The sequence below is a fragment of the Homalodisca vitripennis genome, chromosome 5, assembly GCF_021130785.1.
Source record: "Homalodisca vitripennis isolate AUS2020 chromosome 5, UT_GWSS_2.1, whole genome shotgun sequence".
Taxonomy (NCBI): domain Eukaryota; kingdom Metazoa; phylum Arthropoda; class Insecta; order Hemiptera; family Cicadellidae; genus Homalodisca; species Homalodisca vitripennis.
This window is the reverse complement of record NC_060211.1, coordinates 25,528,064-25,550,150: the sequence shown is the minus strand read 5'-3', so window position 1 is coordinate 25,550,150 and position 22,087 is coordinate 25,528,064. Positions and strand designations below refer to the sequence as shown.

Genomic DNA, 22,087 nt, shown 5'->3' with positions numbered 1-22,087 from the left:
AAACATTTACTCTAACACAGAATAGTTTGGCACTCTGTCTGTTCAAAGTACTCCAGATACAGCAGTGGGAAAGGTATGAAGAAATTACACGTAACGTATTTATCAGGGTTAAAAATTTCAATTGGTGATTTAATAAACGGTACAAACACCCACAATACTTTGACTAGAATTTAGTGGTGTACAGATACTCAAGCACTTGGTTAAATCTGTAATTTTAATTGTTGTACAAGTTCCCTGAGAATAAAATATCAAGGCACTGAATACAGCTTTAGTGCTAAATAAAACAAGTTCTCCGTTTTAGATTCTAAAGTGTGAATGTTTTAGTTTTTAAGCTAAACTTAATGGCCGCCGTAAAAAATATGTGTTTTTGGTAGATTTTATATACAAAATCATCCTATTGCTATTGGTATAATGATAACACCTATGGAAAATTTCTAAGAAAGGCCAAAACCGCTCCCAATTTCAAAGTTTATATTTCTATGTATATATGCTATTTAAAAGGTTTTTTTGTTCTCTTAGGACAAGAAGCTTATAAATTGCACTTAGTCATGTAAGAACCTTTGCGCTACTTCCGGAGTGACAGGATATTCTGGATGGGTAAGGTTAGGGAGTAGGGGCCGCCTCCTATCGAGATCTATGAGGAAGAATTAGGGCACTAATCTCAAAGGCATGTTCTCCAGGAAGAAGGGGAGGCCAGCTCTGAACCAGCCTCTACAGTCAAAGCAGGCAGGGGGTGGCACACCTTTGTTGAGGCTAGCAAGAACTGAAGTTATGGAACAAACCCCACCAACTCCAACAGTCATCTCCCGCAGTAGACTAGACCTATCGAATTGCCCATGAACCCCAGAATCTTGACATTTGCGGTTGGTGATGTGTTACTCCTGGACATGCATAAGTTTGCCCAGATTTAAGTGACACATCGTTTTTGCTGTGCCCTGTGGTGGGTTTAACTGGAAGGTATAAACCAGCCAGAAGTAATAATCCCTGTTGGGTGTTGGTGGAAATGATATTCATCCTAACAAAAATCAGTAAGAAATAGGGTGCAAAAATTGACTTTATCTTGGCTTTGTTCATTGCCCAGCTTGGCATAGCATTTCGTTCCAATATGGGGGCTACTCAAATTTATCACAATTCCATTATTTATGGATTTAGAGAAAAGTAAAATATGTTTTCGGAATGCATAAATGATTCCCTATATATTTGTATATCGAATGGTTTTTGAAATATTAAATACATGTAAATTCCATAAGAATATTTTGATCATCGAGAAAAGTTGAAGAAAAGCTGAAATAAAGACTCTCTGATTAGTATACTGTAACGGTTAAGTTCATTGGCCAGCTTGGTACACCATTTTGTTCCAATGGGCCACTCAAACTTTTTTTTAAATTCAAACCTCCTTTTTGTACAAATGTACTTGGAATCCTCTAGAATAAATAATATCAATATTTTAGTTTTCATAAAATCTATGTACCTTCTGATAGAGCCCAAAGGTCTATGTTTTTTAAAAAATCTTTACTTGTAATGAAGATTTTCTTTTAGCAGTTAGAAATACTTTAAAACTTTACAAAGTCAAATTTTGAAAAAGTTATTTTTGTATTTTCTGCCAGAAAATTAATTTAGTCTTCCATAGAGTCAATATCAGTGAAGTTGTTAATATTTTTTTAAGTGTTATTTTATGTGAAAAATGCATAAGTTTGTTTGTCCACTGACATCTGATTGCTCATGTTACTAGTTTTTAAGTATGAGATGAACATAATTTAGTACTACTTAAGTGTTAACAAAAAATACCATTACTTGTTTGTTGGTTTTATTAATTGTGTATTTTAAATATTTTTTTAATAAAGTATAATGAACGTACAAAAAATGCATGTATTTTATCTTAATAAATTTAAAAACCTACTATTTAATTATTTGACAGACCCTATTAAATATTTTTCAAAATCTTTGTAACATAGTTACAAGATACACAAAAATATTCTTCCCTGTCCATTCTTAAAGTTTGTCAAACACGCAAGTGGTTAGTCTTACAGCTTATTCTAAGATACTAATGTATCATAAAATAAAAAATATTAAAATAACAATGGTTTCAGTCCTCGTAATTTTAAAATTCTCATGGTACTCACAATTTGATGTATACATAATTTTTAGGTTAACGCAGTTATCTTTTCCGTCGAAACATTGCTGTCACAAAATTAAATCTTGTAGAGGACTTTAAAATTTAGTCTTGTCATGTTTTATCTGTTGTATTATTGATGCATTATTCCAATGATCTATCTCATGGCAGCAGAAAAAACTCCAAGTGGATTTTATTTATATATATTGTTTATAATTCTGCCTATACATTATGCTCATGCTAGTTTAGTCAAATGGGGCAACCTGTCAAGTGAAATTTTAGAAAAAGCCGGATTACACAGAGGCTGTAACTTTATTATATGTTGTATACTCTATAATTTCAATGTGAGAATGTTGAATTAAATCAAAATAATTATTATAAAGGAATAAAGTAGTGTTTGCTCTTTTTAAACACAGACCTATTTGCAAAAACATTTCATTACAATCCAAAGCTTTAAATAAAAATACATAAACTAAAATTTGTAAATATAAAAATCATAGCAAGGTGTCATTTTCACATTTCAAGAACAATTAATTACAGATTAATTGTATGGTATTAATTGTGTGGTAATGTGTTATAGTGCTGTATAAAGAAAAAAAAGCCTATGTCCAAACTAGCATGAATACTCTGAACTACTACGTTTTTAACATAAAAAAATTATATCGTGAATTGTATTAATACAAAGGACATTCTGTACTTATTAAACTATCTGTATATAGCAACATTTTAAAAAGTTGTCCCATAGACAACTCTTGAAGGTTCTGGATATTATTATAGATTTGTATAAATTTTATAAGTCTGTATTGTAAATAGGGCAGAAGCTACAAATTAATGTATTACTATATTGTCCATGTTCAAACTATGAAATTGCATATTAATAAAGAAGTATTTCATTTATTATTAGCTTTCTTTTTATCCTGATTCCTAGAGTTTTTATCCCGTATAGAGTCTGTATCCCGCTGTTAGTTATTTTGCTGATAAAAATTCGTCTTATTTTATAATTTTTTAGTTTGTTTTGTGGAGACAGGTTGTTTTAGTGGGGATATCACATACATAAAAAACTCATCAAAGTAATCTTTTTGAATTTTTTTAAAACTGTGTATGTTTTATTAATATTACTGAACTTAAAAAGCAGTTTTTTTATGACTAAATAATTGTTAAAAGAATAAATTTACAATGTTTTTTGCTTAATATTCCTGTGAAATTTGGCAATATTGCATGTTTATGTATTCAATTTAGCCAAGCTAGGCTTTATTTCCATCTGATCAGGATAGGCAACCAACTCACAAAATAATAATTCATGAATGTCTTCTTTCTCATCTCTGAGATCTGCCATAACCTCGCCCACTGAGTGATTCACTAGTATCGCTATGAGTCTGACATCAGAAATTCATTGCCAATCATTGATTTAAGCATGTTATTTCCATCGCACACTAAAATGTTTCAATATAAGCGTACAATATGAATAAAACTATTAATACAGTGGCTATACGTGATTGCTGTTTGCACACGAACACAACCGAACTTAAGTAAACTATGTTATCACAGAGGAACGCCAGGAAGTGCTCAAATTTAGTGGGAAATGCCAAAACTATGTGAATGGCGCTTGCTAGTTGCAGGACAATTTGAAAAATATACTCCACATTACAATATAAAATGGGACAAATGTGCTGAAACTAAATATTATGTCAGTGGCATACTTCTGTAACATTCCTATGAACAGAAACTGTTATGGCTTAAAAGAAACGTATGATTAATCAATCAATTTACAATTTGAAATAGATCAAAGGAATAAACACCATTCCCTACCATAATTATTACGTTTATATCTCCACCAACTGTTAATTGATATTGTGGACGTACGGCTGTGAAAACTGCTTTTGAACAGAGGGTTTATTTTATTAATAAGAACACTTTTTTATCCTAATAATAAGGTACTTGTAAGACGCAAATCGACTGGTGTTACATTGTCTATTAATAAGCTACTTATTGCTAGGAATAATATTTACAGAAATGTAAATTTTCAGCCATAATTGTTATATTGTAAACCGTGCTCTGCAGAAACCTGAAATATATTATCTGAATGTTGAAAACTTTCATTACCTAATGCAATAGACGTTGATTTAACAGTCTACCGACATTTGACGTTGGATAAGCTTTAACCAGTTGAAGAGTACTGACACCTGTAACCATCGACCTACCAAGGGTCTACTAGAGTAAGCAAAAGAATCATTAATGGACTCCAAGGAGTAAAGAACACTTTTTAGTTGTATTTATTGAAAACGTATTGAAACTTCATAAAAGACTTCAATAATGTATTATTTGCACCTTCTAGGCCTTAAAAATGAATATTTTGTTTTTTAGAATTTTGGCTGGTAGTTTTAAAATTGGGGTGCAAAGGTGTTATTTTACATTTAGTGCACTCATAAGCAACTTCTATTTTACACTCACTCTGTGTTGTATTTGAGCACAAAAAACAGTGTTTTAGTTTCCATCAGCCATCTTCCCTTGCTGGTAGAGAGCGTAGGAATTTGTGACCTAACAAGCGTATCGGCTGCTCCAGACGCTAAAACAGTGTTCTCTCAGTGTAGCATGATCTTGCCACAAAGTATTTGAAATGAACTGATCCATACATGCTATCTACATGTATCAAATTATAGAACAAACAAATCAGACGTGTAGATTTGTATATCTTTCAAAACTACAAAGATTACCAACTCCTGTCGTTGTTTTCTGTCAAAGAGAGATACAATAGGCAATAAAACATCTTTCTCTGTTTTAACAAGAAATAACATTTATTTTTGATGTGCTGAATAGCTATACAAATAATAGACACAGGCACTTTTATACAGTGAATTAATTTCCATTTATCAATTATTTTTAAAGTCTGACATTGTATTTTTTATTAGCCCAGAGCTAAACTAATTACTGTACATGAAAAGCAAACAATTACTTTTATACCTAGTTACTTGGTCAACCTGGAATTAGAAACCATGGTAAAGGCCACATTAAGAGTACACTGCTGGCAAAACTTCTAGTTAGTTACCTCTTTTATAGGAGCAAGATATAGACATAAATTTATATTTTTAACACATATTACTTGCACTCTAAATAAGTAATCAATGCAAAAAATACTGAATTACATTAACAAGTACAAGACACACTACTGAATTATTGATTAACCAAACTTGTCTTAGGACAGCAATTAGAAAATCTCATTTGTTTCTAAAGTAATCGTCATTAAATTTTTTGATGGATGTAGAAGAATGTCAGGAAAAATACTAAAGCTGCAAAACACTCCAAATTATTTTTATAGTATATAAAAATATTTACAAGCTATATTTATATGATGCCTATAAAAGGTTGTAATCAGAAACCAAAATGAGAAGATAATAAATATTTCTCTATGTGTCAGAATAAATTACATTGTATGGGCATGATAGAATTGTAAAATATTGTGAACACTATGCAATGATTTTCATTAATTCATGGTTGAGACACTTCTTTCACGTTTTCTTCCACTGAATTAAATATTTTTGTTATATTGGATTATGTCCATTAGCATTTACATTAAAAAGACTCAGGTAATGCATTTTGCCAACAATAAACAGTTATGTAGTACAAGAAATTTTTATTTGAATAAAAACAGTATTTTTTAAAAATATTAGAGAGTTGGTGTCATTTGGTTGAAGGATGTTAAAATGTCAAAGGCCAATACATAAAAAACCAGAATTTTACACATAAGATATATATTTTCTCACAGCATAGCCCAATTAAAAAATAAAACTGTTGAAGCAATTTTCTCTTGCTTGGAAATGTATTATTATTACCCAATATATAAATAATATCAGAATATAAACATTATTCTTTATATCATTTTTAATAAATTGACAAACACTGATCTCCCTTTGTCCCTAGTAATAATCAATACTTTATAATACTGTAAAAGTTTCTATATTCACAACAGTGTTACTTTAAAATAAATAATAATAAGTATTTGTTTTTTATGACCCGTTCAGTGCCAGACATTTTTTGGAATGTTAGTCAATAATGTTAAGGGTGTTTTTACAGGTGTTATCCAAAAGTGCTGTGATATTTTTAGCAATTCGCACATGGTTATTATGAAATTTTATATATTTAAATTGTATATTTTTTTATAACTGTTTTGTCTTGTATGATAATGTGTATATTACTAAATATACTCAAACACAAAAGAAAAATAACAGATAAAAACAATAAAATCTTAAAAATATATTTCTTTTTTAACTCAGGTTCGACACTCAAATAAGTACCAAAAAAATCCTCACACTGAATGAAGTGAAGTACATTAAAAGAACACTTTATTTTAAACATACCCACTAATTTTTATCAAATTATCACCTACAATATTAATATTATAGCATTTTTATTATAATAGCCCTCCACTTTTTTATGAGGAACTTAAATGCACATCTTGATTAGCAAATGCAAACATTCATGCATGTTTTTTAAATGTCCTGGTACCCATTGGCACTGAAAGGGTTAATCTTACAAGTCATAATAACTAATCTGAATGCAACATTGGTATAACAACTCAACACATTTGAGTTATCTGGTCTTAGTCAAACCCATACATATGTTTCCAAGAATCTTATCCAAATGAAACAAGCTGTCAGATCTATTTAAAACATATTACACTAATTGGTTCTTTATCGAGTAATAATATAGTTTTAAAACAAAACCAGTCAAATATAGGGTGAAAACTATATACAAAATAAATATAAATGAAATGTTGCTGCTTTAATAGCAGCATTGATGCTGTATATACAGTGATGCTGGTTCAAGAGTTATTTTTATAATAAGAGGCTCAAGATCTTTTAGAATGATGCCTGTGAGCTAATTAATTTTTAAATGCCCATTAATCATACACACAGATGATCGATTTGTTATTGATTTAAATTGTGTTTCAGCAAGTAAAAGCAATAATTTAATTGTTAAATAAACAAAGAATTTGCCGTATAAAGGTATTATATTACAAAAATACAACTAACCCAACTTTGTCCTTGAACACAACATGTACAGTGGTGAGTTCATGAGAACGCAGTGAAAAAATACATGAGATGAGAGACATATTGGAAACTGTCCGCTTAACTAAGTGTGAGGAGGATTGTTTGTAAACATATCATCCAAAAAATTAAGTCATGAAAGTCTTATCATAACTGAAAAAATTTGTATATTGTGTGAAGGAAAATGTTTGTTACGAATCTAATCAATTATATAAATTATAAAGTTAAAGTACAAATATAACAAATACATTTAATTTCCTACCTACAAAACGTAATCTTGGTAGGTACTAGCACGTTCTATAATCCAAGCTAATGTCTACCTGGATATTCTGCATTACCAACCGATGGCATACGGATTCTCATCACTTTTATTCTCCTGATATCACCACTGTTGTAGTCAAAAAGAGATACGGTTTTAACTTGAAGCAAATTAAGCCCTTCTACTCAATTCCCTGGCAAACAGTTAGTCATTCAAACAAACACACTAACGCTAAAAAGGAATTTAAAAATATCCACAGATTTAGATTTCAATCGCTACTTCCAAATTCATTTACGAGGGCCGTTTTTTTCAACCTCCAATGTAACACCGTGACGGTTGGACACGTGACAGGTCTGCTGTGTGCAGTAGTCAATCGCACATCTTGCCGCTACAACATTTGCCACTGCTGAGTTCAAGTAGTCAGTTTGCGCTGAGCTGCAATCGTATGAACATGGCTGTCTATTGATTCCCCCGCCAAATGTAAATTGAGGATTGTTATTAGTTTCCTGCCAAGCAGAAGAGAATAGAGCAGCAGAAATCCATCAGAGAATGTGTCGTGTTTATAGGAAAAACATCATACGTGATGGTGGTGTGCGCGATCGCGTCAAAAGTTTGAAGATGACAGAATGTCAAATTCAAGGAATTTCAAAGCTGAAGCTATTTAGCGAGTTTTGAGGGTGTCAGTTAACATTTTTGGCACCCAGCGAGCACAAATATTCTTATAGCCTAAATGTAGTGTAACAATAACTAATAAAGAGAAGATTTGGACACTTCTGAAAATTCCAAAGACAAAGCAAATTGTAAAAGCGTTTTGTAAATCTATGGTTTTCTCTAAGCACTTTGTCAATTTGTTCAACAAAACTGTCTGTAGTGGCAGCCTTGCATCCTTGGCCCCTTTCATCATTCGTCAGTCCGGCCATTTTTAAACTTTCTACGCCATTCATGTACAACACCATCACGCATGATATTTTTCCCATAAACTCTGGATATTCTCCGATGGATTTCTGTTGCACTATTCTGTTCTGCTTGCAGGACACGAATAACACTTCTCAATTCACATTTGGCAGGAGAACCAATAGAGGCGGTCTTGTTTATGCAACTGCAGCTCAGCACAAACTAGCTGCTTGAACCCAGCAGTGGCTAATGTTGTAGCGGGGAAAATGTGTGATCAACTACTATGCACATAGCGGACCTGCTACGTGTCTAGCAGTCATGCGTGAGATCGGACGTTGAAAAAAACGATTCTTGTACTTATTTTTTAGTGTTCATAGTATTTGCATGTATAAGACAAGTGTATGTAAATATGAAATAAATATGGAAAGCAACATAAATTAAAAGCTGTTGACCTTAAGTAATGAACAGACTAACTTAAAAATGGGTATGAAATTATATCACAAAGCTTAAATTAATCGTGACACTTACAAAAGTATAAAAACTATGCCAGTTCAATTGGTCTTATAAATCAAGACGCAGTTCAAAACTGTTACAGTATAAAATATTAATAAACAGGTTACAGCTACGCTTAACCACGGCATGAAGTTCCATCCAATATGGATGAAGTCACAATACGGTTAGTACCGAATCCGTTGATCTTTCACAGGCTGGTTGTATATTTTCAGAGGTGTGTACGTGCCATTCGCATTTGTGTCTGGAAAACATTTGCATTTGTAAGTAACACATAACAATCATAAGAAAGTGTCTACATAACATAAACACAATTTTACTTCAATTATATAGATGTAACAGACATAAATAATAAATGTTTTAACCTATTTAGCTGTATCCATCACACTATAAGAGATTTCTGGATAACAAAGGTTGGCTTAGAGCATTGCTACAAGATTGCAATGTTAACATTGCTTTGTTACTCTACATAAAAATTACATTTAATGGAATACAAAAATGTTATAACAATTTGTAAAAGCTCTTTTAGGAATACTATAACTGATATCATTACAAAATATTTTGGCAGGTAAGTATCATATTTTTTCTTTAAATTAAAAGCTAAAATTTGAAATTTTGTCTAGAACTATTCATAAATTAATTAATCTATGAGCCAAATTTCATCTCTTAGTATTTTCCACATTTTAGTTGCATTTGATCCAAAATAAACATTTCACTTTTCAAGGAACCCTTAACAGATGCAGATCTATCTGCTAAAGACTGTGTCTGTAGTAGACGATTTGTGGATTAGTCATTTTATTTGTCAACAACTAAAAGGTTAAATTCTTTCAAAGACAGTTTGCAGATAAATCCGAAAAATCATACCAATTTATTTTTTATGTAAAACTGTCAAAACCATATTTGTCAGAGGTAATTTATGTAAACATAAATGAAAACTCTCAAAACCTGCATTGAATAATTTTGGAGGAAAATTTGTTTTGTGCATTGGTGACATTGCATTCAGATATATCAGCAAGAACTTTAGCAAAAAACCGATAACAATATTTGGTACAAATTAACTATTACAAACTGATAGTTTTATATCAAAATGTGTCACAAAATTGTGTTTTATCAAAAACATTCTGTTGCCCTAACACTGCATTTTGCAATTTTCAACCCTCCACAAAGGATTATATAATGGAAATTTAATTATATCATGATTGTTCTTGACAAAAAGTTCTTATTTTTCACTAAAATATCATTTTTGAGATAAGAATAATAATTTACTGGTGCAAAAACTCATTCAAATTACTCAAATGAATGTTATGAAATGCTTTACATTTAGCAGCAGTATACAATTCACACTATTACTAAGGTCATAGCTGTGTGTGAAGGTCTTCAGTAATGGTGGTGCACCTCGATCAACTGAGTCTTTTAATAAGTGTTACAATTAGCTTACTTGGTCAGTTTGTAAAATAATTGTAAACAACTTTGGTTTTTAGAATTTTCATTTACTTTTAGGTACACAGAACAGTATTAGTAGAAACGCAGTGTACGTTTTACAATGTGTAATGTAAACAAATCAAGATTAAAAAGGTGAAGTTTATTATTTTGAAGTTTAAAAAGTCAAAGTCAAGATCAAAGTAATACACATCTCTTTAATGTCAAATATTACACTTTGATTTTTCAAGTCACTTTAAAGAGTCATCCAATAGTGGAAAGCAACACTGTTCTTGAAGATGTCACTTAAATCACATGTTCTTACGTTAGCATCCAGTTCTTGTCCCAGAAACGGAATCTTAATGATCTTGACGCATTATAGATCTGAGCTTGGATTTCAAATTACACTAAATTTAGAAAAAGACTCGTTCATTTGTGAAACTGGTTTAAGGCATTATACAATATTTATAAACCATTCAAATGTTGAACCTCTTTGGAATTTCAATAACCAGTCAATCCATTCCAGAAAAGTTTAGGTGGAAAATTTTGTATCAGTTTTCCCATGCCTCTTTGATTTCAACATCTTAAATTCTGCTGCTAGTTCTGCATAATTGACATTGAATTGTTTTGCGAAAATTTTAATGTCCTTATTCTCACACTTGTAATAGTCATTAAGATTTAATCCCATCAATTTTCCTGTAGCAGAGATCACTTTTGTCTCTTGATCAAATAGAATATTCAGATTTTCTACAAGCCGGCCCATAACATGGTGATAAATATAATAGCTGGTGATATAGCTAGGTGATAAGTATAGCTGCCTTCTTTAACCAGCTACCAAAAGACCTACAGAAACTACAGGATAAACAGTTCAAGAAAGCACTCTCAGACTGGCTCTTAGACCAATCCATCCATATATACACCATACAGGAGTTTCAGGACTGGAGGAGCCTATAGAACTGAAACTACTCTCATTATTATTGTTATGACGCAACACTGCACTCAATGTATAAGTGAATAAAGATTGATTTGATTTGAATACTTCAATTCTTCTTTTTTTGTGTGCACGTAGAAATAGGACTAATATTTTCCTTTTCCGAACATTACAAATTTCAATATCTAGTGTATTACTCATTTCCTTTATTTTGATAAAGATGTCCTCAAACTGTTCTTCACCATTTCACATTTCTAGGCTTCCAACATTTCCCAGCCAACCATATTCGATACATGGTATTTACTTGTTTCATGGGCTCTAAACATTTCATTAGCTTTATGCCAAAAACTAAACCCAGCTGCTGTAAATGAATGTTCTACCAATCCAGGAAGCGAACTGCAATTTAGAGCAAAACAACGCCAGTAAAAACAATAAGCTGCATTCTTTTCCATGCTGTATTCCAGCCTTTTGTAATTTTCAAATCATTTAGGTTGAAAAGACCTTTTTCTAGAATTTTTCATCTTGCTAACTTCTTTAGTAGGGTAGTTTGAAATTCTTGGTTGGTATGGTCATGAGAAATACTAGCCGATCTTTCTTCCTCGTTCTTTGGTAAGGCATCGGAAAGATCATCAAGCTCTGCTGTCCTCTTCGGTGGCTCCTCAACATCAAACTTATCTCTATGATCATCATTGGAACATAGAATAAACATCACAAGTTACTAGTGCTGAATAAGGGCTGTGGCAACAACGGCACCTACACTACATGTGTAGCTGTTTCACAACACAATAGCCGGTGATTTCATGTTTTGTATATGCCAAAAATACTTTACAAAATGAAATTTACTTATATCAATATATGAAAAGGCTTTAAATAGTGCCATAAAAATCTTGCAGTTTCCTGGTTTATACATAAAAATCACATTCTGCACAGGCCGAATCTCAATGTAGTGATGTTGCCGTGGCACCTTTGGCACCTCCGCTGGACACACTTATGACTAAGTTACTATTACTGATTTCAAACTTCAACACCATCTTTATCATCTCATATAAATGATCTTTTAGTGTGAAAGTTTTATTATGTGATGTTCAGCAAAGTAATCATAAACAGATGATTAAGATAACTAATAACTAAAATCTACTATCTGATATCAAGAGCTGATAAGAATTGAGTTTGAAGAAATTTGTACGTAATAAAGGTTAATACAAACTGTAAAACATCTAAATAGAGCAAATGCACATACAAGGGTTCAATGTATAATGGATGTTCAGATACATACAAAACACGCTTGAAGACACCCTACAAAAACTGTGGAATGTCAAAAATGTATATTTACTAAACTAAATTACTATTATTAAATATGTTGTGCTGCTAATTAATACACTCAGAAGAGTTTAGTGTACAAACCATGGCATCCATCAGTGAGCATAAATCACAAAAGGTATAAGTTTGAATTATTGAATTTGTTGTCAAGTATTCTCAAAATACTTTTTTAGATTTACAAATGTTTTTGAGTATGTTGAAATGGAAAGCAAATTGGTGATTTATTAATATTATAGTTTTGTTAAATACTTGCACATGAAAAATTTTACTGTTAAAAACAAACTATTATGAATGAAACATTGTTTACATCATTTTTCTTCTTGCACAAGAAAAACTTTACTGTTAAAAACAACCATTTTGAATAAACATTGTTTACATCATTTTATTTCCATTTTTACAACTAATCCACACAAAAAAATAGGAATTAACAAAATCCTCTTTTTATACATCATATATCTCTCCCTCCATATTTGTAGATAGTAGGTTGTTTAATATTTCGTTTGTCATATAAAGTGGCTGAATGGTTCAAAATAAAAATAAAAGTTAATGTGGTTTGAGTGCCTTACTTCTTGTATTTAGTAAATATCTTCAAAAACAACAAATATTTACTAAATTGTTATCTATAGTAATTAAATTTACTGTAGTTCATGGTGTAAATATCTTTACAAGTTGTATACAACATTAATAGAAGAAAGTAAGTTTTAAATGCAACAAAGAAATGTCATTTTTTAAGATTTTAAGTCATAAAAGTGTAATCAACTTTTTCAATATTAGAGGTGATTTCTTTTCCACAAAATGATTAAATTTCGAAGTGTTGTATGAACTGTCCAAGGACTAGAATTTATTTATTTATAGCTTCAATGGCAATGCTATTAAGGCAACTGATTCTTGTTGTTTCTTGTTCTTGTTCTCTGTATTGGTTCAAACAGTTATCATTATTCTAAAATATTTTGGAAAAATTACATAAAAAAAAACTTTAATCACCCACATATTGTAACCATATAAACAAAAATTAACTTAACTCGAGTACAAGTACATTTCTTTCTAAATATTTTATTCTATGTTGTACTGAAATGTAAAATCACCTGCTACAGTGTAAATAATAGTAAACTAAAACCAAGGTGCCCCTTCCAAATATCCGTAATGACCACCCTTGCACGAGATTAGGACATTTGTAATGGATACCTAGTTTTCCTGTAGATGAACACAACTGAGGGTTTACCTTGCACGACTGGCTGCGAGATTTTGTTGTTCTGCTTGCGCCACTTGTGCTTCAGGCAGAAATGGTACAGAATGAAGTACAGCGACGCGATGACAGCCGAGAGCACTGCACCAGTCTCGTACAGAGTCTCCGAGTAGTAGTCGTTCCACTTGGGTAAACTTGGGTTCTTGATATGTTCTAGTAGAACTCCTCCCATCACAGATCCCAGGCATCGCCCTAGACCCAACAGAATTTAAATTCATCTGACTTCATTCAACTTGGAAGGAAATTTATGGATGTGTGCAAAGGATAATACATGTTTTTTGTATTAAAAGTAAAATAAGAATGGCCGGGCAGGCGGGGCTGCTTGTAAAGGCTGCCATACACGTATCGGCAAGCCGGACAGTCCTGCCTGAACAGTCCGCCAGTCTCCGTCTGTTGGACTGATCTTGCCATACACATTCAGTTGAGTCCAGTCCGGCAAGCGGTATTTTTATGTGTAGTGAATTATTTGCAATGCGTGTTATATATTATATATTGAAATTTCCTCCACTGATGAAGATGCGAAACCTTTTTTGCTTTATTGGTAGTCTTAAATGGTAACAGTAAATGGCAAAAAACGCAAGGGATAAACGTGGTGTACAGTACGTAATATGCATATGACTTGTAAATCAGTTATTGTTCCATTTAAATGAAATAAATTAATGTTATGCATATTTACATCGTTATTTTCAATAGTTCCCTCGTCACCCAAGTATCCTAGTCATCCACAAACTGTAAAAGATTGTTATTCCAGTCTTGGTACATATATCTTGTCTCGAGAAGAACCGCATCTTGAAGAATCCCTCACCTTAATTAGTTCTTTTCTGTAGCTGCTCCTGAAATTGTTAACTTTTTTGAAACAATTACAAAGTGTTGGAATCTACCTGTTTCCACACTTCAACAATCCGTACGTAAGCCGCTTCTCTCTTTGTCTTATAGTGATACTCCGATGATTTTATTTTCCATAAACACGGTTCACTTTCATAAACACAAATAAATTCCTTGAGACACTGATTTTCTTTTTTTTGCGATATTTTGTCTGAACTACCCACAAGAACTGTATCAACTACGCTGGCTCGCAGGCAGGTGGCCGGAAATACTACCAGAACATACGGTACCTTACTGTACATACGTGTAAATTCGGCGAGTGAAATTCCGTGTATCTCACCATATGAATCGAATTCTAGCAGAACGTCTGCGCCCCACGCGGTTTTGGATCGAACCAAGAACCAAAACATAAAAAGATGAAGGTTATTAATGTTTTTTCTGGTTTCGTTGCAGTTTATTCCAAACATATTAGCCTACGTCTTATTCAGATACGTTTATTGTAGGAGTGGAGCAACTCCAACTCTGATAAAATGTCAACTGTAAGAAATATAATAATGAAAATACAAAGTTTAGGCTGAAATTATGCAGACGGCCGGGAATCCCCAAATACACACCGGCTCGCCTGAATCATCTTCCGGCCGGCCGGATGGCCGAATAGATTTTCGTTCGATCAACGGCCGCCTGAACAGTCCAAACTGACAGGCCAACCGGAGCCCATACACGCTCCGTCCGCCGGTCTCCGGCGGACTGTTTAGGTAGGACTGTCCGGCTTGCTGGTACGTGTATGGCGACCTTAAGGACAAGATCGCTCAGCAATCACCCATCCAAGCAGCAGCCACACTCAACTTTGCTTGATTCGGTTATTTCAGTAACGCTGCACTGTGTTTAACTCTGATAAAATTTACTTAAACAGACTTTAGCATTTAACTTAATGTAGCTTCTTGTGTTACAATATGTATTCATGTGTTAAACAAATTATTTTAAAAGTACTCAGATTTGGTAACATTTCTCCAACAAAGAACCCAAAGTCTACTAAAGTCCGCACTCTGTATCATCATTTCAGAATTAAGTTTTCCTGTCATTCTAGACAAGTACAACACTTCCAACATTAGCTATTTAGATGCCTGGTAAAATCAAAGTGTCAGTACCAAATAAATAATATTATATGATGTGATAGTGAGGTTAGTCTTTATAATATTCCTCTTATATTTAAAGCAATAACTGTAAACTGCTATGGAATTGCCAGTTCCAGGATTGATCTGACAACTGCTTAGGATTCATCTGATCCTTTTGGTGTATTATATATAATTGATTTAATATGGCCAATTCTATGTTGAATGAGCATTACAATAGAAATAATACTCAATCGCAAATAACGTGGATATTTATTTTGTGAAAATATTTTACGATGTAATGATTTGCAAGCTATTTCTAGTGTTTCAAGTAAAAACAGAGGACTAAGTGAAAATGTTTAATAAGGGTTTGAAACATATTCAGTTCAATAGTAAATCACATGACATTTTGTACCTATACAGAAGAAAGCGATGATCGCAAGCGCCTGCCCGGTGACGAGGATGTGGCGAGGTACGAGGTGACGCAGATAGAGGATGGCAGTGCTCCAGCTGAGCACCAGAGTGAACACTTCCAGGGCCCCGAACAGGAACAAGCCCCAGACCTCCTCACAGATCAGCAGTCCTGCAAGTTACATACATTACTTTTAATTGTTTTGCGAGCCATACTAATTTTACATTACAGAACACACGTTCTTGATCATAAAGATTATTTCAATCCATTTAAATGAAATACTAACCTGTGTATCGTATGATGTAGAAAGTGAAGGCTACGATAAGGATGTTAGAGTGGCCACAGTAATCAACAACCTTCTCTGAATACCAGAGTACCAGTAGGGATGGAATAAGTGCCAGAACTACAGATTCCCTGAAACAACACAGTTTTTAGGATAAGGGCTTTTAAATTATTTTTTAACTAATAATATACTTTTTTCCACTAAAGTAAAATTGGGATATATAAACCACTGAACGACTTCATAAAATCACGCAAAGTTAAGGCAACACATCATCCCTCTGCCTCCAACTGGATTATCAATCCTATCTCGAAATATCATACTGGAATATTCTGATTTTACCACATTCGGCTTTCAGTGTATCTACTTTAGTAATCCAGAGTTAAAGATGTTTTTAACAAATTACTTACTTACTAATAAATTACTTTTGCTTGATCAGGGGTGTCAAACATAAGACTAGCCGGAAACTGATTTTTATTGCTACAGGTCTTAAGGGCCCCATACACCTGCGAGTCTGGCTCGCGAGCCTGGCTCGACTCGCCTAGAAATGGACCAAATCCGTCAGTGTATGGACAATGAAGAGCCGAGCCGAGTCAAATTCCGAGCCGGATCCGCCACTGCTTGCCGTGCGGCTCGAGTATCAGTTCGCCAGTGTATGGCGCATTACGGATTGGACTCGTGCCCCCACCACCGAAAAATCTGTTCATTCCGTTTTCACTACTGTAGGCCAAACGTTACGCACCACTCGTTCCGCCAAGGGTAAGGGGTTTTGTTTGTTTTGAGTTAACATGGCTGACTCCAAATTATTTATGAGCCCTGATTTTTCAACAACATTTATTGAAGAGTATCGAAATTTGCTGATAGCATTTATTATGTAGACCGTCCGGTAGCCAGAAAACGGAGAGTAGCAGTGAAGCGTTCCTCTGGTGATATAGCGTTTTGCAGTATAGTGTCTTTTTTTTGTTATAAGCGGTTTAACCTTGTCCAATAAATAACATGTTAAAACTTTCAGCTGACATCCTTAAATAGTTCTGATAGTCTTGGCGACTATCATTCCTAACAAAATTCAATAAATTCATGTGACTAAATCTCTTTCTACAGTATTTAGTAACCAATTCCTTGACCACATTACCCTTTTCTTCCGTTTATTCTTACATAGCTCATCTAACACTATGACCGCAGCTGCAACCTTCTTCTAAAAACTCATGTTTGCAAACTGGGCGAACAAGATACGTAGGTGTATGGTGAATAATCAGCGGATCCGGCTCGCGAGCTAGGCTCGGCGAGCTAGGCTCGGCGAGCCAGACTCGCAGGTGTATGGGGTCCTTTATACAGATACAGAAACACAAATAAATTCAAAACTACCCATATATATAATTTCAATAAACATTGAATCACAAAAAGTACTTGCTCCGCCGGGACTCGAACCCGAATCTCTCACTTGCCGGGTGAATGTTCTACCATTACACCACAGATCCCTTACTTTTTACGATATTCAATTATATTGTACTTGGCCGTTTCTGTCACATTTACGTTTAAATAACCAAACTAAAATGTGATCGGAAGACCAAATACCTGTCAACGACTTTTATTTACATTCATTAGATTTGTATAAATGGCAATAGCCAAATTTAATTTCAACAAACATTGGATCACAAAAAGTACTAGCTCAGCTGGTTCTTGAACCCAGATCTCTAACTTGACGGGTGAGTTTGCTACCACTGAGCATACTCAGAACCGGGAGCATATCAATCAGCTAATTAACATATAGTTGTACTAGCTGTAAAGGGTGTATATTATTGGCCCTGTGGACTTATATAAATTAATTATATATGGAAGTGGATCAACAATAGTGACTTGAAAGTAGATACATTTTGTAATAAAACCTTGACAATTGTGCTCCTAAAATTAATTATTTTCAATTCTTTTATGTTCTTATTTTTAAATTATATTTATTTTTAATAAACATCTAATATATACATTGGTAATAGACAAGCAGCTAGACAAAAACCTCTATCAACAATATAGTGTACAGGGTTGTCTGGATCAAATCGTAAGTCCCTTTACATTTAGTCAATGCCCAGCCGTATCGAAGGAAGACAACACAATGGTCTTATTGAGCTCAAGGCCTAGCATTCATTTGTGTTACAATCACTGTATGCTTCACGGTATGTAGCATTAATCTAGACGATTAAGATTATAATATGACAGGGGAACATTAAAAATCTTTAGACTCATGTTGAATTACTAGAAAAGATTTTATCCTTTAATCTTTTGTTATTATTGACACCCAAGACTAAAGGCCAAGACTGGTCTTATATAATTTTGAGGTATGCGCTTAATATTAATATGATCTGATGCAGCACCTGTAACTTTAATAACCAAAATACCAGAACTAAAGTTCATGCTAGAGAATGTTGGTATGACTTCCTTTGCAAACGTGCAAACAAATTACAAACTCCTGAAACTTTCTCTGAGGGATCAGTATGCACATTAACATTTATTTCTGGACTGTTATTTTCATGTAAGCTTACCAGGGAATGTAAGAATCAATGGCAGAGCTTAGGAGGCCAAGAAGGATGAGCACCAGAGATAGAGCTCCGATCTCCCCTCCTGCACCTCTCAAAGTCAGGTGGCCGGGTCCCGAGTGGAGATGGTAGTCTACTGGTGAGAGAGGTAGTGATCTGGAACACATTGATTGTTGTCAATACCAACTTAAAAATAAATGTAGTAACTGTATTGGTTACAAAATGTCCAGCATCACCCCAGTTAAATTATTTAGTTAACAAAATATAAAATACAGGTAGCTTATTGTGTTTTTAAATCCATGCCTATTTTCCTTAAACATTGAAGTAGAAATGCTAACTGTTTAAATCATGTTTATAGCAGGAAACTAAAAAATTTAAGATCACATTTAATATTTGGTTCTACTAATACACACACAAGAAAGTTACCACTAATTAAAAGATAAATAAATTTAAATAGACTATGAACGGTTATACGGAAAAAAACTTTTTTATCGGAGCATATTAGAAGTTTATATGTCATGCTGAAGATACACCATGCAATACTAGTTTTTTGAACAACTGGCATACATAAATTCCCTCATTTACAAGTTATCAGCTGTTTTCCTTTCAAGTTGATAACTGCATTACGTTGATTGGGACTGTTTTGGATGGGAAACTTGTAGGCCATCATTGTCTAGTTTGTGTGTATAATTTCCTGCCGATTTTTGCTATGTTGGAATTATTGTTAAAGATTGGACATGAGATCACTTTAATTACATGATCTGGTGACAAATTAACCTCATTTTCACCACTATTGGTAACTGATTGGTATCACAGAAAAAACAATTTTTTTGAACATACCTGTCGAACAGAATGATTACTGCAGAGATCACACTGAGGATAGCAAATGTGATGATGTGGTATCCATAGGACTGGAGGTGCTTGTCACTTATAGGATCCTCGGGGAGTATATCCACGACAAAGTCCACGAGAGGAGGTACAAACGCATATCCGAGAGCAGCGTACATGAGCTGACGGCAGAGTAGGGCAGGAGTGTCACGGGCTGCCACTACCAAACATGACGCCAACAGTGCGAGAGCTGTAGTAGGGAAGATGTCTGCCACACTCCGAAGCTGCAAACATTCACAGAATTCGGATACAATTTTGAGATATTGTGATTTCATAATATGGTTAATATGTTTATGGTGTCTAATAGAATACTACTATGTTATATTAATATTTAAAACAATTTTAACCTATAAATATATCAACATCAAACTTAGTGAATTTGTAGTGCAACTAACGATATAAGAGTTCGGGGAATTTACATAAAGGCTTGACAAAATATGCCATCATAGTTTTTCACTATTGATCTTCTCATATATGAAGCAACTAATGAGTATGAGTGACAGAACCAATAATGTTTATCCAACCTCACGTGCTATCCGTTTCCGATGTTACTTAGTGACTAATTTAAAAACATTCCTATTTAGTGCATCAAACTGTTATATTTCGGTAGTAAAATCCTTAAGTGCTGGCTTATTTCAGATCTGTACTCTTCCCTGGCTGTGTTTTTTTGGTTCTACATATCTTCATGTACCATATCTTATTAAAAAATCATAAATTTTTACTTATGATATAGTCATTATACAAATTGTCCCAAAGTTATAAAATTCTATATTTATAAGGTTTTGGGGGCGGTGGGGGGGCAGACCGGGGAATAGGTTTACAATTAACTGGCCAATAATATTGTGACATATTTTTATAATATTATAATGAAATTAATAATACACAGAAATACCTACACTATGAAAACAGCAGATAATAAATTCAAGGGCCAATGTTGCGCTTGTTTACAACACACTAACAGAACGAGTAACTCACGACACAAAGGGCAGCAGCGGACAGTCTCAAAGGGTTAGTTTGCACAAAAAACCCTTTATATATGAAAAACCCTAATAGAAAAATATGAAAGAAACATCTCATACATTAAACACAATGATACAATCTTCATTATACCAAGAAAACACGAGAATTATACACGTCATCAGCACTTACAGGATTCTCAGCCGCAGACGTAGATATCCCTATAGCCATACACACCATACCCATACAGCATACAAGGGGTTAAAGATATTACAACTAACACCATAAAAATTAAGATACCATCATCAAATATGTCTAATGAATTCACAAAAGAGGGATTAAAACTTTGACTCCTGAGTAACCAACTGACTGATAATGGGTGACACACCACACACCGGTACTATAATCTTTGGTAACAAATGTGCTAAAAGTTTTATTTTGATGAGTAAGGCCACAGGAATCCTTTTCATCATTAATCATCACCACCCTCAGAAACACATTCAGTTACTCATTACATGGCCAGTACTCACCACTGGTGATGGGTGACACACCACACACCGGTACTATAATCTTTGGTAACAAATGTGCTAAAAGTGTATATTTTAACTTGATGAGTAAGGTCACAGACACCCTTTCCAGCATTAATCATCACCACCCTCAGACACACATTCAGTTACTCATTTCTCCTTCAGTACTTGCCACTGCTGATATCTATTACAAAGGTAAATGATACAGAAAATGAACCATGATTCAGATTATAAGCAATACACTCACCACTAGGAAAGTCCAGAAGGTGAGTTGAGGGTCACCAAGAGTATGCCTGCACTCACTCTCTATGAGCAGACTCTCCGAGCGATTGTAGGGGTCGTCCAGGTCACAGACAACAGAGCAGTTCTCCAGTAGTTGTGCAGTTGAGGCATCTGGTGGTGATGGCTGCTTGCAAGTGATCTTGTCCACTGAAGGAACAGGAACGATGGTTATATTAGCAGGATGATTGTCTCTAAGAATTGAAAATGTAGGAGCAGGAACGATGACAGAGTATGGTTATATTGGCAGGATGATTGTCTCTAAGAATTGAAAATGTAGGAGCAGGAACGATGACAGAGTATGGTTATATTAGCAGGTTGATTGTCTCTAAGAATTGATAATGTAAGAGCAGAAACGATGACATCGTATGGTAATATTAGCTGGATGATTGCCTCTAAGAATTGAAAATGTAGGAGCAGGAACGATGACAGAGTATGGTTATATTGGCAGGATGATTGTCTCTAAGAATTGATAATGTAAGAGCAGAAATGATGACATCGTATGGTAATATTAGCTGGATGATTGCCTCTAAGAATTGAAA

At 33.8% G+C, this 22,087-nt stretch overlaps 1 protein-coding gene across 1 annotated transcript in view; it reads right to left on the bottom strand.

Annotated features, from left to right (window-relative positions):
• Positions 1–4,885: 4,885 nt before the first annotated feature.
• LOC124361880 overlaps positions 4,886–22,087 on the bottom strand; it is a 153,221-nt gene continuing 136,019 nt past the window's right edge. The window contains exons 7-13 of the mRNA XM_046815927.1: positions 21,514–21,695; positions 19,735–20,006; positions 18,901–19,050; positions 16,373–16,500; positions 16,090–16,257; positions 13,714–13,929; positions 4,886–9,065 (exon numbers count right to left, since the gene is read on the bottom strand). Coding sequence (XP_046671883.1) covers positions 8,989–9,065; positions 13,714–13,929; positions 16,090–16,257; positions 16,373–16,500; positions 18,901–19,050; positions 19,735–20,006; positions 21,514–21,695 — 1,193 coding nt within the window. The 3' untranslated portion in view covers positions 4,886–8,988. The remainder of the gene's footprint in view (positions 9,066–13,713; positions 13,930–16,089; positions 16,258–16,372; positions 16,501–18,900; positions 19,051–19,734; positions 20,007–21,513; positions 21,696–22,087) is intronic.